The sequence below is a fragment of the Physcomitrium patens genome, chromosome 3 (assembly GCF_059467195.1).
Source record: "Physcomitrium patens ecotype Gransden chromosome 3, ASM5946719v1, whole genome shotgun sequence".
Taxonomy (NCBI): domain Eukaryota; kingdom Viridiplantae; phylum Streptophyta; class Bryopsida; order Funariales; family Funariaceae; genus Physcomitrium; species Physcomitrium patens.
In genome coordinates this window covers 20918563-20936066 of record NC_143412.1, presented here as the reverse complement: position 1 = coordinate 20936066, position 17504 = coordinate 20918563, and the positions used below count along the sequence as shown (strand labels likewise).

The 17504-nt window shown below is 39.6% G+C and overlaps 3 protein-coding genes, 1 non-coding gene and 1 pseudogene across 16 annotated transcripts; 4 read left to right on the top strand and 1 right to left on the bottom strand.

The window, feature by feature from the left end:
• The first annotated feature begins 2918 nt into the window (after positions 1-2918).
• LOC112280548 (alkaline ceramidase) lies at positions 2919-6418 on the top strand. Of its 4 annotated transcripts, none has more exons than XM_024516149.3 (4): positions 3116-3519; positions 3905-3974; positions 4796-5189; positions 5373-6418. In XM_024516149.3, the coding sequence occupies exons 3-4, from the start codon at positions 4921-4923 to the stop codon at positions 5896-5898; spliced, it is 795 nt and encodes a 264-aa protein (XP_024371917.1). In that variant the 5' UTR covers positions 3116-3519; positions 3905-3974; positions 4796-4920; the 3' UTR covers positions 5899-6418. The 4 variants fall into 4 exon arrangements, with proteins under 4 accessions (XP_024371916.1, XP_024371917.1, XP_073389028.1 ...); XM_073532927.2 differs by lacking the exon at positions 3905-3974 and adding an exon at positions 4115-4193 and having other exon boundaries at positions 3192-3519; XM_073532928.2 differs by lacking the exon at positions 3905-3974 and adding an exon at positions 4115-4232 and having other exon boundaries at positions 3192-3519.
• Positions 6419-6597: 179 nt separating this feature from the next.
• On the top strand, positions 6598-7024 carry LOC112280549 (uncharacterized). The gene is made up of 2 exons (XR_016502268.1): positions 6598-6757; positions 6871-7024. It is a non-coding gene; the product is annotated as an uncharacterized LOC112280549 (transcript).
• A 273-nt stretch (positions 7025-7297) lies between these two features.
• Positions 7298-8400, top strand: LOC149989580 (ylmG homolog protein 2, chloroplastic pseudogene; annotated as a pseudogene). Its single transcript, XR_016502267.1, has one exon. The product of XR_016502267.1 is annotated as a ylmG homolog protein 2, chloroplastic pseudogene (transcript).
• Positions 8401-9156: 756 nt separating this feature from the next.
• Positions 9157-12909, top strand: LOC112280547 (uncharacterized). 2 transcript variants are annotated; one of them, XM_090249160.1, is made up of 5 exons: positions 9157-9227; positions 10794-11376; positions 11502-11656; positions 11903-12029; positions 12266-12909. In XM_090249160.1, exons 1-5 carry the CDS (start codon positions 9176-9178, stop codon positions 12465-12467), a joined length of 1119 nt encoding a protein of 372 aa, XP_090105286.1. In that variant the 5' UTR covers positions 9157-9175; the 3' UTR covers positions 12468-12909. The 2 variants fall into 2 exon arrangements, with proteins under 2 accessions (XP_090105286.1, XP_024371915.1); XM_024516147.3 differs by lacking the exon at positions 9157-9227 and adding an exon at positions 9744-10370.
• A 1813-nt stretch (positions 12910-14722) lies between these two features.
• On the bottom strand, positions 14723-16612 carry LOC112280550 (histone H2AX). Of its 8 annotated transcripts, none has more exons than XM_024516153.3 (3): positions 16346-16612; positions 15608-15860; positions 14723-15098 (listed from the first exon to the last, which is right to left on the bottom strand). In XM_024516153.3, exons 2-3 carry the CDS (start codon positions 15803-15805, stop codon positions 14874-14876), a joined length of 423 nt encoding a protein of 140 aa, XP_024371921.1. In that variant the 5' UTR covers positions 15806-15860; positions 16346-16612; the 3' UTR covers positions 14723-14873. The 8 variants fall into 8 exon arrangements, with proteins under 8 accessions (XP_024371921.1, XP_024371922.1, XP_024371920.1 ...); XM_024516154.3 differs by having other exon boundaries at positions 16352-16612; XM_024516152.3 differs by having other exon boundaries at positions 16514-16612.
• Positions 16613-17504: the final 892 nt, after the last annotated feature.

The window sequence follows — 17504 nt, the reverse complement described above, 5'->3', positions numbered from 1 at the left end:
GAAAAAAAATACTAAAATCTTACCTATTATATTAATTAAAAATATTCTATAGTAAAAGATTTTATGTTTTTTGGACAATTATTTTTATAATATTTGATATAAAAACTTCTTCTACTATCACCTTCCCTACTTCTAAGTATTTATTTTCTATCAATTCATAATTATTAATAAGAAACTAAGTTATTTATAATTTTTTTTTCATAAAATTAATAAAAAAATCTTACTTAAAATTTTATTTTGTTTTTTTCATCTATTTTTTACAATCGCATATGATTTTAAAAGAAAAAACATAATCTTTATGTAATATATATGAGAGTTGTGGAATGGTAAGAAATAAATTAGTAATTAATTAATTAATTAAATAATAAAACACACACAAATAAATGAATTTTTTTATCTTTATAAGTAATGTCTACTAAGATTGATTAAACTATAATGCTCTTATATTATAGTATTTAAAAATCATTTATTTTATAATTATTTCATTCTTTTAATCATTAATCTCATCTTCAATGGTTTTTTTTTTCTTTTTTTTTTTTCATAAACAAGTGAACTTCTATTATTATTATTAAAATAATTTATTTTATCTCTATGATGTTTTTAATGCATAATATATAAAAAGGTTGATTTCAACAATGATTTTTGTTATAAAAGCCTTCCAACAAGAAGTTCTTTTGAGAAAAAACGTGAACTTTAAACAATGCAAAGATGATACAAGGTGAGATAAAATGTTACTTGACATTTGCAATGTCTACTAAGACATTGATGACAAGCCTAAGGGTTGTTTTATATAGGTATAAAATTGTTTTAGAATCTAACATTGTTGCTAGCAAGTTCTTTGATATTATATTCTTATGCTCTCATTTTTATCTTGTTTGTGAGGACATTTAGAAATGATTTTTTATATTTAATCTTCTATGTGAAACAAACCTTAATTAATAAAATATTCTCTTTTCTACATACCTATATATCACTACATCTAGTTTTTTAACTTAATTTTATTAATCTATATAAATTTAGCTTCTCACTTCATTACTATTATTATTATGATGAAGTTTTAACTATTAATATTGAATTACTTAAAATTGTGGTACCTTCTACTATTCTAATGCCGTTTTTTTTTCCATCAACTTTTTAAAATCTATATTGCAAATAGATAAAAATATATATATATATATATATATATTTATCTAATTTGACTTACTTCAACAAGATTCAACCATTAAGATAAGTATTCATCTATTAAAAAAATAAATTTGATTCTTGCATATGCTAAAAAATTCTAAATTAAAAACAGAATAACTTGGTTATTATGTTCTATAAAACAACTTATAGTGCTCTTAGAAACTACTAATAGCAATATATTATACACTAAGAAAAACAAATTGAATATCAATTCAATTGTACATATACTTATACATATTTTTTTAGACTTTATTTTTTATTGATAAATAATTACTATGGATTTGTCTTAAAAAAAATACTATTTGCAAAACCACAAAAAATACATTGATGATATCTAAACAGTGTATAATATCAAATTATATTTTTTGTGCAAATGTAAATGAATTAAACTATAATACACTTACATTAATTTATTTGTTAATTTTATCTCTCACAATAACTCAAATCTTACTTTGATAAATATTGTAAACTTCAAAGTAAAAAATAATACTTCAAATGACAGTAGAGATCCAATCAATTCCCATGTCTAGGTTTTTTTTTCCAATCATATTTTTCTAAAACTATAGTAGCAAAATAAATGATAAAAATTAATCAGTTAAAATAAACATAAATTTCAAAATGCTTAAATCATTATATGCCATACCAAGTTATAATTATTTTGTAATAATTTGAAACATGCATAAATATTCTATGAATGCTTGGTTTATTATTTACTGAACACCATACCACTCTGATTTTAGACTTGACATGAATCTTATCAGCTTAACCTATAATGAAGTTTAGAGATAGTAAGATATGAAAAGATATGTACATTTTTTTCTCATAATATGTGTTGGTTCGGAACATAGTAAAAATAGAAATAGGGCAATGTTATCATACAGTGGACAGTGTGATACAATCTTATTCATATAGTTTGTATTAAATTTTTATGATTTTGTAAAGACCACCCATTTTTCGTTCCATCTCATGATATTTTCATAAATAAGCTCTTCATCTATCGCTTTGGTTCCCATGCGAATAAGAGAAATATATTATGCAGACATGTTTTGCACAAAATTCGTTTCAAAGCTCTTAAATGTCTAACAATGTACGTCCATTCAAATATATTTATTCAGAATCATTCACACCAAAAATTAAAAATAAATTAATACACAAAATTCATGGCATGAATGCTACATATTTGTACTCATGTTATTTATAGTACTTTTCGATTAAGTCACATGTGTACAGTGTTACGTAGGTCGAAATGTTTACAGATTGTTCGAGACAATACCAAATGAAGTAGTTTTTCTTAATAGCACACCTATGCAACGCACTTCAATTCTCAGTTTCATTTATTTCTATTACATTTTTGAAGATCACATCTTTAGAACAGTATTCTAAACATTCTTTCAGGTTCTCTTCACCAATCACAATAATAAACAAACAAAGAAACAATTCAAAAGCACACACAGTAAAAACTTCCAAAATAAACATGACTCCAAATTTGCGTTGAAACTCACATCTCTACACGAGAGCGGCGCGGGGCCATACTTCGGCGAAGAAGAAGATGAAGATGCTCACTCACGACAGAGCTGGACTGGACTGGGTTGCGTCAGTTTGTGCGCCATGGGATTGATTGACGTAGTGATTACCGCAAACATGAAACCCAATTGTCGAGCTACAGATTTATTATGCAAGACATGACTCATGAGGAGGAAGAAGAAGAAGAAGAAGAAGGGGGAACCAGAGCCAACCGGTCACCAAGGTGTCCCGAAATTAGGGCAATGGCGGGGCCGCAAAGTGCTACCCAGTGCCGCTCAATTATAGCAAAAAATGGAGAAATTCACCGTGACCGCCGCGGGAGTGAGAGAGCATCGGTGAATGAGCATGCAAGAGAGCCCGGTTGAAGCGCGCGCGGGTGGGCTTGTTGAGGATCAGTCCTGGGGTTGAGGAAGGGAGGGAGGGAGATAGATGCAGGGTGTTTAACCGCTGGCCTTGAAGCCAGGGGGGGAGGGAGGGACGGACAGCTTAGCTAGCTGCGCTGCGCTGGACCATCTTGCCTTGCCATTGTCCAGTCAATCAAACCTGAGCGAGCGCATAATCATTCCCATGTTTTGGGCTAGTTAGTTTCGGTGTCAAAGTGCAAATTTTGGTTCCTGGGTCTTTTGATGCTTTTGAGAGGATTGATGATGGTTTCTGGACCTTCCTATAGCGCTTCGCTTCTATCCGTTTGGTAGAGTTTAGACTGCGTTTTGCTTTCAACCTCGATTAGGGCATTGGTCGCTACTCTCCAGAGCTGCTGCTGCTGCTCTCTGGGACGTATACGGGCGCCGATCTGCTCACCCACATCAGGTATGTTTGCCGAGTTTGTATAGTGTGTTCTTTTAATTTTAAGAGGAGTCTGGTTTGTTTTGATTTGGTTTAGGTCGGGTTGTTTTGTCGATGCTCAGTGTGCAGGTTTATTCTTTGTGTGGTGGGGGGGGGGGGGGGACCGAGAAGGAGAGGGTGGTGAGAGTTAGGGCGGATGGATTTCTCTACATGGATGATTGGATTGGGTTTTGGTTTTGAGTGATTGGAATGTTTCATCGTCGAATCTGGAGTCAGGAGCTTGGCCTATGGGCTTAGATTTCTTTTAGATTTAGGGGGATTTGGTTTTGTGAAAGCGGTTTTTGACCTGCGATCTGAGTCAACAGGCTGTTCTAGAGCTCCTTCAGCTTCTAAGATTGCTGTTTTGTAGACTAGAGTTTTATTTAGGTGGAGTCATGCACTGGGAATGACGGTAGGAATGAATTGTGTAATAAATCCTGGTAAGTTCTGTTCTCCCGTGCATATTGTCTTTTTCATGTACTGCCTATGCCAGTAGTTGTCAACCTACTCCTGTGTATCTATCTGGCGAAATCGTTCCCGTGATCTAACCTTCGATTTTGTTGCGCGAAATATATTACAGTGAAATTTGTAGCTTGAGTCGGACGCTCTCAGACTATGATCTACTGCACCAAAACCCTACTTCTGTGTAGCGCGCCTAGGCATGTCTACCAGCTCAAAGTACATGATTGTCAATCGCAGTAAGAAGTAGAACATAGTTGCTCTTGCTTCTGATTAGCACTTAAATTCCTTTGGAATACAGAAACCTTTCGAACCTCTGTTCACTTAAAGAAAAATATGGATAGAGGAGTTGGGCTAGTACTTTCTAATCGTATCAGAAGAGCTTACGATTTCATAGACTTTCTTTTGAAGGATTTAAAGTCATAGAATGACTCTCTGAAGACGTATCAGTCCAAGTCATCCATAATCGCCTTGTGTGACATTTGCGCCCTTATTTTTAGTGTGAATGGTTTTCCTGGGCTGATGAATAGTTGCGTAAAGTTTGTGTGCCAAGCTTTCTTTAACATGTAGTCATCTCGCAGGTCTTGCTTTTGATATGGTTGTCGATGAATCTTTTTTGCGTAGTGCTAATTTATGTTCATTTAGCTGTTGTATTTTTCCTTTTAACTTGAGGAGTTTAGTAGGCGGTTTAAGTTAAAGCATGCAGATATTATGTGTAAAGTGCATTTATACCCTTCAGTTTGCCAACATTTGTTTCCTTGCGGCCTTTCTGTTGATTTTTTAGCCTTCTTGTTTCTGTCAGGTTGAAATTGAGGTAGACAGTTTTTGTACTTGAGCAATTATGGACAAAAGAGTTCGCACTTGCTCAAGTTGAAAGGTTTCGAGCTGGACAAGGTGGGTTGTAGCTGTTGAGCCCTTTTCTGTTCCATGGCTGGGGAGCCTTCGTCTGGATGGCTCCAGGGTTACTGGGGTCCAATCACTGCGAGTACGGAATGGTGTGAAAAGAACTATGAAGTCACACCTATGGTGGCCGAGTTTTACAACACAATATCCAATGTCCCCGGCATCATTCTTGCAATTATAGGTCTATACTATGCCATCAGCCAAAAATTTGAAAGGCGGTTCAGCGTTCTTCATTTGTCGACCATTGCGCTCTGTATTGGAAGCAGTCTATTTCATGCCACACTTAAATATGCGTAAGCTTTTTACACTTTACTTTTAACAGTGCTCATATACATCTTACTCGTCCATGCCTGTGCTTAATGTGGACATGCATATCGAATATCGATGTTTTGACTGAATATTTGGAAGATATATACCCTCAAGTTGTAGTGTCTTACTAGTTACTTTTTTTTTGCATGCGCGACGTTTGCGAGCAGTCAACAGCAGAGTGATGAGACTCCTATGGTATGGGTGATGCTTCTCTACATCTACGTGCTTTATTCTCCAGACTGGCACTATCGGAGCACAATGCCCACAGTCCTATTTCTGTACGGGACTATATTTGCCGTTCTGCACTCGCAGTTTAGGTTTGTTGTGGGATTTCAACTGCATTTGGTCTTGTTGGCGGTGCTCTGTCTCCCAAGGATGTACAAGTATTACATTCACACAAAAGATCCAGCTGTAAGGAAACTGGCTCATAAATACATCTTGTTCCTTGTTCTCGGTGGTATGTGCTGGCTAGCGGACCGGCACTTATGCAATCAGATTTCCAAGCTCCGGGTAAACCCTCAAGGTCATGCTCTGTGGCATGTGTTAATGGGGTTCAATTCCTATATCGGCACCACATTTTTACTGTATTGCCGAGCAGAGCAGCTCAACTGGAATCCAAAGGTGGAATATGTGTTGGGACTTTTGCCTTATGTGAAGGTTCAGAAAAGTGAATCTGAACGGAAAGAACAATAGAAGGTTTAAGATTGAATGGCATACTCTTTGCATGTTTTTTGGTTTAAGTCCTGGAGGGCAAACGGTTGCTGGAAAGATGCAGTTATTATATATTTATGTTTCAGAGTCAAACTGTGTAATGTATATCGTTTGTTTTTATGAGTTCTGGTTTTTTTGTCTTGAAAATCTTTGGTTCAAATGGCATTGAGAGCTAGGAGCTCTTTAGTTTTGTTCTGTAATTTGGTGCAGCGGTGGGGTGATAGCACTAACAGTTAGCTTAGGCGGAAGTCGAGGGCGTAGAGAATCATAGCAGAGCTCGTAGTTTTGTTTCCGAGGTTCTGTCTTATGCTGGCAGGATCCTTGAGTGTTAGCATATGCCATTTGCATGTTCACTTTCACTCTTTGGAGGGTTTTAGAGCTGATGAACCTGAAAGATACGTAGTTTACTCCCAGCTTAATCAAATAAGTCAATCGGTTACTGTAAGTATGGTACTCTGGATTTATTTTTATTTATTTATTTATTTATTTCTGTCTTGTGTAACTTCATGCTTCTATTTACTCACCAGTTACTTATTGAATTACTTTAATGCTTACTTCATCTTAAGTATATTTAAAGCATGCTTCCTAGGTTTCTGTTGAAGTCCTCATTTTGAGTAAATAGGATTTGTGGAGTTACTGGGTTGTCACTGAACGCCTACCCCCAGTAATCGAAGATCACAGTGTTTTTCTGTGAAGGTGAAGCAGTCACAGGTGTTCGGAGGTATCGCCGCTCAACGTGTTCTGTCAACAATCATTTTCTCGTATTTATAGTGGCATTTCCTCTTGGGTGCAATTGATCCGGAAGTACTTTCCTTTCTTTGTGGTGCATTTCGTGCGTCAGGTTAGTTGAATACTTACCTTGCAATAATCTCTGATTTATATATATATATATATATATATATATATACATATATTTCTTCTTATCATAAAGTAAAACAACACTTCTGTGTCCAGGAATGACCATATTTGGAATCCCGCTGTCTCTGTCACTTTCTGGAGTAGCCGCAGTGAAAGTGTGAGAGAAATTTATTTGTTATTTTACACTAAAAATAACCAACTTTATTGATCTTGCAAATGATCTACACCGGTGATATTAAGTCTTTATAAATCCAAACTATGTTGTAATTGTTCTGAAAAGTAACTTTCTAATACTGCATGAGTTCCTATCCCTACAATGTGTACAAGCAAAACGATACTAGAATTCAACACAACTAATCAATCGCGCCCACAAACCATGGCCTTTCTACATTCCTTCTAAAGCACAACCACTCTTCGAAAAGATGGTACCCTATCACTTGTGTATCTTCTCTCCTTTACACATTGTTGTCTATCTACAGCAACGCCCCAAGTCTACTTACTACAATAATTTCCAAGATTTATCTGCCACTTATCAATTCCTAAACTTTGTACACCCTGGTGTTGATGAGGAAATCTGAGTGCATGGTTTTCGGAAACTATTCATGGAACCGAAGAGCGAAAAAGAGAGCGAGCGAGAGAAAGGCACCGTTGCCTGGCCCACTACGCCCCACACGAACTCTGCTCGTCCTGCCTGATCCAGTTTCCTGTCTGTTTCCGAAGCTACTCCACATCTTCAATGGGGCACCGGCATCTCCATCTCTGGGTCACTCACAACTGCGAGATCAGTATTGGAAACTCCCAACGCCCAAAACTTGGCGATGGCGCCTCTCGTCAAGCAGTCAAGCCATGACGGCCTGCCCAATCTCCCTCTTCTGTCGCAGCGAGTGTTGGTGGAGCTGCAACACGGAATTGAGCAGCACCTCCAGGGAGCGGAGACGTGGGTGAAGCAGGTGGGGGATGGCATTGTGGGGAAGAACCCCGTTCTGAAGAGAATGCTGCTGCAGGTGGAGGAATTGAAGGTGGGCGTGGGATTGAATCGGGCTGCGTCGTCGAAGCATGTCGCGTGGAGGTCTCGTAACTTCGCAGCTATAGTTCCCGGGGACTCTGTTGCGGAGGTTCTGATCTCGAGCTCTGTGCTCAATTTCTTGAACCTGTATAACACTGTGTTGATTGCGCGGCTGGTGTTGACGTGGTTTCCGAACGCTCCTGAGGCCATCGTGAACCCGCTTAGCACGATTTGTGACCCTTACTTGAACGTCTTCCGGGGTATTATTCCGCCTCTGGGCACAATCGACCTGTCGCCCATTCTTGCATTCACGGTTCTCGATGTGTTCACCAGCACCGCGCAGGCACTTCCTTGTGAGCTAGACCACAAGCCGCAGCAGAAGCTGGGGTGGAGGCAATTGGTGCAGCGCAGGAAAGGTTTGAAGGGGCCTGGTTCGAAGTTTGCTCAATCCCCATAGCGCTATTGCGCATTTGCAGGGTAGAGATTTGTTTCCAGGACAATTGAGTGAAGTTGTACCGAGATTGCACATGGGAGTTCCTTTGTTTCTGCAGCTTGTCTCTTGTAGCGCAGCATATTTGACATAATTTTTGTGACATTGATTAAGATTCTCCTTCACAATATTCTTTGCGCCTCTCATTTGGCAGTGGCAATCTAAGATTTGCTTAGACTTGTCATTTGACATTTGTATTGTTTTCTCTATACACTATTGTTTGTAATGGATACAAATTGTCATCAGTGAGTGTATCGCTTCAAGTAGGTGATCGCGCGACCAATATCTGCCACAACGTTTCTGAAACAACCATAGTTGTCCACAACGTCAGGCTCTGCTTTGGAATTTACAGAATGTCGAATTTGTTCCACTGGATTCAGTTTGGATTGGACAATTAGAGATGTGCAGACTGTCACGTGAATGTATATGAACGCCTTGTCTTTGTGATCAGTATGTTTTTGCTTGTGCGTGTGTGTGTGTTTGCAATTTTATGATTTTCAATATCTTTCTCTCAATTGATTAATTTTTAGACTCGAACTTTATGTAGTGTAATCTAATTTGTTTTGATTAAACGGAAAGCTTCTGATGAAGATTTTGCAGCAGGGCATCACTTCTGCCACAGTATATTCCTCCTGTGCGATTTTGGCAATGCAACGTTGCTATCCGATGCATTCTCTTGATTCACAATCATGGGCAGATGTTAAACCATTCACTCATGCATTAACAATGGTCTGTCCTGGATTTATTATTAACAACTAATTCGAGGCACTCTTACATTGTGGTGTAACTGATGCTCGCTTTACAGTCCGATCCGATTGGAGGAGGATCAAGTGACTTTTTGGAATTAGGCTCGGGGTTTTTGTATTAGGGCATGAGTACGATTTGCTCTTGTCACTTTTGCCCGCATGTGTGCCGATAGTTGTCAATTGATAGCAAAGAACCAGGTGCTCACAAATCGTAAGTCGAATTGCTCCTAAATTTTCCATTTCTCCTCCATTGCTGAATGAAATGCCATTTAGATCCTTTACATGAGAGCCTAAGTGTTAGCGCAGTGGACCCTGATGTTGAGCGGGCATTAGGGATTGCTGATTTTCATGAGACAGACTCTGATCTCGCTCATCGTCTCACATGCGAAGATGTGTTGCTGTAGTGAAGCCGCGTTATAGACCTATAGCCTACGCAATCTGCTGCATCTCCTAATAATGTGCAATTACAGCATGGCCTTTTGTACTTGATGCTATTGGGCGAGTGGCTCCCTCCAAATGCTGGTGCTGCCTTGACCTTTAGCAAGTCAGAAATTATTGACTAAGTTCCAAATTCCAACTTGCTCTTGCATGTCGATGATCAAACCTGAATTGTCAGTGGAATAGCGACCACCTGTTGAGAGTGTCGTCCTCAACCGTCTGGACACTCTGCTTGCTCCATGACCGCACAAAACCCCCAACTGGAAATCTCGAGGGGGTGGATCGCTATTTCTATTTCTGCGCTTTGCCATGAATTGGGTCAGTAGGGTTCCGGGAGAATAGCATCCACTTGCCTTGTGTCGAACTCGAAATCGGGTAAATCTTCAGATGTTACTTGCGGTAGACGCGTCTTGTGGGAGACTTCCCACTAATGGCGATTGGCGAAACCAGCAATGGGTGGAGACCACTAATCTGTCCTGCTAGATAGTCGCGAGTGGAGGGTGCTTTTTCCATTTCGAACCTGGCATGCTCTGCTGTCTCATTGGACCTTCATGGACTCTGTCGCTCCAAGGAAGTTTAAATTTGAGTAGTTGCTTTACGCACGTACCATCTTTTAGAATGTTCATGGCAGAATAGCATGTATTCTTGCATTATTCCTGCATTATTCTTGCAGCGTTCTTGGAGCATTTTCTTCCTCCAAGCACTAGAGTCTGTTTCGACTGCTTGAGAAAACCTTCGTTGACAGTTTGCTTCTGATCCTTCAGCTGGTGTTTGCTCATCTGCCATTTCTATCATCGCGAAATAGTTGTTTAAGTTGCGGAATCCGATTCTTTGTTTTATGTTCTAGTTGGAGGCGCGCCAGCTCTCGCATTCCCCGTTCGCAGTTTCGTGCGACCTTCTAACAGAAGTATTGAAGGCAAGTGAAGACGTCGATCAATGATTTTGATCTCCTTCTGTTTTGTCATTGTCAAGTGCATCTTGTGAAGCAATTGACATAGTAGCGAAATGGTGTTTAGACGCTCGTTTCTCCTCTGTTCTTTAGAACTAGTAACTCGCTTATATGTTCTTCCTAATCTTGGGCAGGCTAAAATCTTTGGAACGGTCGTAACGCCGCAGCTCAAGCACAATGTAGATGTTTTTCATGTTCCAGAAGAGTTTGATGTAACTGTAAATTCGTTCTTGGAGATTTTACATGTGTTTTGTTGTTCTTTCTAACATTTTCTAAGTGTGTGTTTATGTCTTTATGGCTTTCTGCACTTCGGTATTCCTGAACTTCCTCAGTATGTGATTACAGGCTTTTGACTAACTTCAAGTGTAATTTGTTTGGACTACTTTCCAGGGGTTTCAGCAATGCCCACAATCGACATTCACAATGGCTCTAAAGAGCTTAACGATGAGGTTAAGTCACTGGGAAAACAGTTTTCTGTTAATGAGACCTGGGAACACTCAACACAAATTTTCGAGTATACGAGCTCAGCAAATCCTTACATGATTCCCATTCCCATCCAGAAGCTCGATGCAACGGAGCACATGTCTGGACCCACTAGAGTGACTGCTTTGGATATTAGCAAAGCAATAGGCATTGAAGGATATCCTGCTACCTCCCCAAATCTTCTGGCATCATTTGTACGAATCTGTATTGGCGAATCGGTGACTACAAATGCATGCGCCACATCTCAGGCTTTTTATGTAATCCATGGTCGGGGCCGATCCCAGAACGGATTGGGTGTTGTGGAGTGGAGCACAGGGGACCTCTTCGTCTTTCCCTCCAGCACGGAAGAAATGCCTTGCACTCACTTTTGTCTAGATGACGAGGAGGAGCAAAGCGGAGGCGCAGGTTTATACTGGGTATCAGATGCTCCTTTGCTAAACTATCTTGGGGTTGTACCCAGAGTTAAGAAGTTCAAACCAGCTTACTTCAGGTGCGTATATGAGGACAAGATCTTTCTTGCCACAGTGATTGGATGGAGTTTATGTAGTACTCCTATGGAAAGGCAGGTGAATAGTGTTTACTTAACGTGAATTTTGACTTGTCTGTATGACGCAGTCGGCAGGTATTGCTTGATAACGTGGAGAACGTACGGCATGAACCTGGAGCGAAGCACCGTAACCGACTGGGCATCTTACTGGGCAACGAATCAACACCTGAGACCAAGACATTATCCCATGTTCTGTGGTCGTTGTTGAATGTTTTACCTGCTGGTCAGTACGTGACTTATCTTCAGTTTGTTTCTTGAGGTTCAAACAATGTTGTGAACTCTGTTTTTTCACAGCTCAAGGCGTGTATGTCGGGGCTTGTTTATGAAATTCTTGTTGTAAAATTTGTAGTAAATGTCCTCTGAGGTCATGCGTCGCGCGCTACAAACCAATGTCTGATATTTCAAAATTCAAGTACTTTGAAGAACTTCGAATGACATGTTATGTGGCGGATCGTATTTGTGTCATCAGGGGAAGTTCAGAGACCGCATCGACACAATTCAGTTGCTTTAGACCTGGCCGTGCGTGCTGCTCCAGGGACGTACACACTGATGGGCAAAGAGCTCGATAGCGAGGGATGGGTTAAGGATCCGATCAGGTTTGTATGAGTCACACGATAACGGTATTCGTTACTTTAATAATTGGATTCCTCAGCACGTAAGCCGCATTTTGGCACTCTAGTTGTAAATAATTAGCTCTGTTTTAGAAGTCGCTCTTACAAAGTAAAGATGTTTTCCACACGTTTGCCACATTAAACACACTTATCTATTTATTTCTATTATTTGATATCTCCATATATACTGATTATACGATTGTTTTGTCAATCCAAAACAGGGTGGATTGGACGACAGGAGCTGTCTTTATAACGCCACCCGGTTGGTGGCACAGCCATCACAACGAGTCGTGTGAGGAAGCATGGGTATTACCCATCCAAGATGCTGGCCTTTACACCCACCAGCGTACACTGGACATCCGATTTGCAGACGAAGTTGCAGCGGCAAAAATGCGCGTAAAAGATTTTTCTGAACAGCAATAATGAGCATTTTGTGAGAATGATGCACTTTCCTCCTAGAGCATGCAGTGACTTCAGCCATTGGAGCGGTAATTCCTAGCTCAATATTATTTACATATTTATCTTGATTACAATGGACCCAGGAATTTTAGTGTACATCAGGGAAGTGGGTGTATTGAGCATGTACATATTTGTGCCTCAAAGAGAGTTTGCGGCTGTTAGTGGCAAAGGCTAAGAAATAGTAGGCTATTCCTTAGCCTTTGCAACACAGCTCTACAATTCAATACTTGACTAATGATGTAGCGCTTTAACAGCAATCAAGAATTATTTGGGCAGAAATTAGAAGATGCATAATCTAGATAAATCTTTTTAATACTGTTAAGACACATATATTCTGTGGGAATACTTCAAAGAGAACACAATTATCACTAGAATGACATACTAATAAGATAGTAAGGGATGATCATTATTAGAACGACATACAAATAGAAACATCTTGCTTTTATATTCTTTATTGCTTGTGATACAGAATTAATTTCGCGTAATAAAGTCGTACTCCAGAAAACATGTGAAGACCTGTTTCGATTCATTTAATATAATAAAATCGAGTACAACTGATGCCTTGAAATGGAAAACAAACTTAAATGACTGATTTGTTTATTAATCGTGAAATATTTTAGAACTTGTACATTATTAAATGTAAAATTACCTACATGACTTTAGATTTTAATGTGTCTGGACTTCTTATTAACTTTTAAAATTAAAATTTATATATGCATCTATAACACAATTGTAGTTTCATTACTTTTCTCTAGTATTATGTGATGTATTCACTCCTCAATGAGAGTTTTACATGGAGGACACTCTAGAGAATTTAGATATTGTCATGAGCTACTACATTTCTGTACATTGGGCAAAATTTCTATATTAATAATAAATAAATAAAATATATTATATACTTCGAAATTATTCTAGAATATTTTTAATTATTTCATAGATCCTTAATCATGTCTCAACAAAATTCTAAAATTCTCATGCTTTACTAGCTTGCAATAAACACTCTTCAACCATTATTTTTGTCCAAACTACATTACAAGATAAAATTTATGATATACTACAGATTGTTGTGATGATTGTTCATTTGATAGTTTCTTCATGATTAAAATTGGTTATTTAATTAGTAAGGACTAACAATAAAAATTAAAGCGTTGGAGAAAGTTAAAAATATCTACATCAAGTAGAATTATCAAATAGTTTGTGGTGAGACCATCTGTTTGTCTTAACAAACAAAGAATTCAAGTGAACGTGTACAAGAATATTATCCTAAGCCAATTTACTCATTACAAAAACTGTCTATATCAGACATTATAATACGGAATGAACACAAACAAAACGTACGTCATTGTGTGTGATTATATTAAAACAATTGAAAACTTCGATTCATGTGAGAACCATAGTTACTTCCCTGCATTCTAGTCGAGTTTTACAACACATTTTCAATTCCTTGAAAAGGGCACATTCCCCTTTCAAACAAGTATTTCACATGGAGATAACAACAAGCCGCCAACGCACTTTCTCCCTCTTTGGAGGTGACAAACACTAGCAGACAATTTGAGAACTGGAGTTTTCGTTTTCTGCACAACTAATTCCATTCATTTTTTTTCACATACCAATGCAAAAAATACGCAGTCACCTGTAAGGCATATATTGGACACATTTGAAAGTTAATCACCCAGTTAAGAACAGCATTCCAAAATATTTTTCTCAGGTTCTGTACTCATACAACAATTTGTATCAACGCATTATAGATTTTAGCAGTTGATCTGACTATTCAAAATAACAGTAGAACATGTGAGCATGAAGGTCTGCGCAGTGTAATTATGATGCTCCAGATACAGTTTATTCTATTTGTCGATTGGTAACTATCCGTTTTTGCGATTTCAACCCACAAACCGCAGAAACCCATGGGGAAGAAAAAATGGAAACCTTCAGCTAGTCAGATACACCTTAGTTATCTGGAAGTTGAGAACCGCGTCGAATTACAAAATTGATGCCATTTATCAGCAGCACGAGTGTCAGCTTCCCACACAGCGCTATGATAGACCGTTTCAACCCAAAAACGTTGCCAACATTCAGGCAGGGTCATCAGCGGTTCATGCAGAAGTAGCATGACATTGAGACTTCAGAAAGACGTTCCTAAAGTTGCAAAAAAAAAAAAAAAAAAAAAAAAAAAAAAAAAAAGGGAAATAAAAGAAAGAAAGACGAGACTCAGAATGATCTGACAGCAAGGTTGAATAAGGTGTGCCTTCAGAAGTAGATGTGCCTACACACAATGAATATGTCAAAGTTCTCAGAATCGTTCAGTGCATTCTCAAATTTCGAAGAGAATATCCAATGGAGTTATATACAAAACTCATCCACCGTTGAAACCTAAAACTCCTGCGAGATACTCCCTCCGATGTCCTTGCCGCCCTTGCCCGTCTTCTTCGGCAGAAGTATGGTGTGAATATTGGGAAGCACACCACCGGCAGCAATTGTGACGGTGCCCAAAAGTTTGCTCAACTCCTCGTCGTTTCGTACTGCCAGCTGAATATGGCGGGGTACTATGCGATTCTTTTTGTTATCTCTGGCGGCATTTCCTGCCAACTCAAGGACCTGCATACAAGCTTTCATCGTTAGAAACAACAATGGACAAACGGAAATTACTCGCACGCTTTTGAGGCGTAGAAATACGTGTGATATCACGACGGCGTCCTAAAGGAAGTGACAGAAGGTATTACACGTACATTCCTATAAAACCTAATTTACATGAAGGTTGATAGATCAATGGTGTCACACATCTTAACTGCTCCGTGTTCAGAGATGCCGACATTGACAGCAGGCACACCGAACCGGTAGGTCAGAGGTTCTATCATATCGGCTCCAATGCGGGAGGAGCACTACTGAAATTGCAAAAAGGGTGTAATGCCACGAAGCGACATTAATCATAGAAGCAATGAATAACTATGGCGGTATTTTACAACGTATTTGGCATTCTACATATCGTTGATAGCGAGGATGAGCAGAGTTGGAGGTTAACAGAAAAATATGGGGTATATGAGCATATCCTTCGACAATCCTACAAGTGACGTTACCAGGAGCAGGGGAGCAGGAGAAAAGATCACCTCGGCAGCTAGGTATTCAAGCACTGCGGCCAAGTAGACGGGTGCACCCGCTCCCACACGTTCAGCATACTTGCCAGCTTTCAAGAAACGAGCAATCCTTCCAACAGGGAACTGGAGACCAGCCTTGGCTGAGCGAGATATGGATTTAGAGGCCTTGGACTTCCCGCGGCCTCCAGGAGTAGCACCGGGAGAACTCATGGTTGTTAAAGGCTTTCACGCTCTTTCACTTGCAAAGATTTATCGAGGCTCCACTCTGCAGCAGATCATTCAGATTACGTGTGAGTGAAGGAATATAACCTGGTCCATCCACTCCGGTCACGAGGCAAAGTACATAGGGACCGAACCGTCTTAAAGTGTTTTAACCAAGAAGGGTCGCATGAACTCCAAAACGCTAGAAAAAGAATTCAGAGGGACGTAGAGTCTGGTTAGTATCTAGTAGTGAAGCCATGTAAAGAAACCCAACCATCGTGTAATCATCTCGTAGCACAATCATTCAAACGCTTGAAGGAATGCGGAAAACACACAACATCCGAGTAAATAACTCATGCGACCCACTTATCATCCCTCCCACAAACACTACATCTTCACGCACATAATAAGCACCACCTCATTGACTTCATATAAGCGTCCACCGCCAGAAAGAAAACTCCCAACTAACCTAATCTCGGTTTTAAACAATACACATAGACTTCCAGCATGGCTGTTATAACAGGAAGTTAGGGAACCTATTACAAAAACCTGTACCAGCTGAACGAGACGTTTCTCGATTCAAAACAAACGTAACGATGCTCAGAGGGGCGAGAAAGAAACGCCTCTGGGAGAAAATCAGGAACCCAAAATCACAACATTACAAAACCATGGATGCTGTCGTGTAAAAGCTCGTTTCAACACAGGCAAAGACACCACCTACGGCTGAGAAGAATGTTGCTGTGAACGGAGGGAAAGATGAGCGTGCACCTTCAGTGGTGGCGGGCATAGGGTGCAGCGAAGGCAAGGGGTAGGACAAGAAGGCAGAGTGACGATGGGGGGCTTTAAAAATGTTATGTTGAGATTGAGGGAAGAGGAAACAACTGGAACTGAGAAGGTTCTCTCCATGTTCGTTACATGTCATCCAACATGGCCCACTTCCTCATCTCCGTCATTGTGAGTTGTCAGTTGGGGAGTTTAGGGCTTGAGTGCCGGAGTCTCGGAGAAGCTGGACATCAAAAGCAAAATGATGCTTCCGGGACGTGGGCTGGATCTAGAAGACAAGACAAAGATTGTTGCTATACCCTATACTTGGGTGGGGAGTTGGCATGTCCTTCATCGAGCTCATTGCGGTAGATTGTTTATCGTCACCAATGAGATGATTTACAAAAACTGGACAAGGTTCGGACGGTAGTGGATTTTGGGAGATCGTTACAGATTGCGGGGAATGCAAGCTTCAAAAATTTTCATCGGCGTGTGTGCGCAGAGTTGATCAGTTGTCGTTGGATAGCGATTGGATCTCGTCGCTGGGTTCTTATCATGATGATTTTGTGTCTGGAGGTGAGTTAGTATTGTCATTTCCTGTGTTGGGATCCGATTTTGAGCTTGGTGCGCTGATTGGATGTTTCTGGAGGGGAATGATCGACTTGTTGTACAAACGCAGTCCCTAGGTTTTTCATTTTGAAGGCAATGAGGCGTTCTTTTCTTTCTAATCTCACATTCCTGTGGAGAGGTATAAATTATGGGAGTTTGTATAAGATATCTTCGCGGGCTGTTCCTTAGTTTATGTAAAACGCTTGTTAGAATACGTGAAGGTATTTGAGATTGAGGGCAAACCCTTGGAATTTGGGATATCGTAACGATAACGAACCACACCTTCTCTGAGTTCTTTGAATATGTGAGTACGAATATATGCGCTCAGTAATTTTTG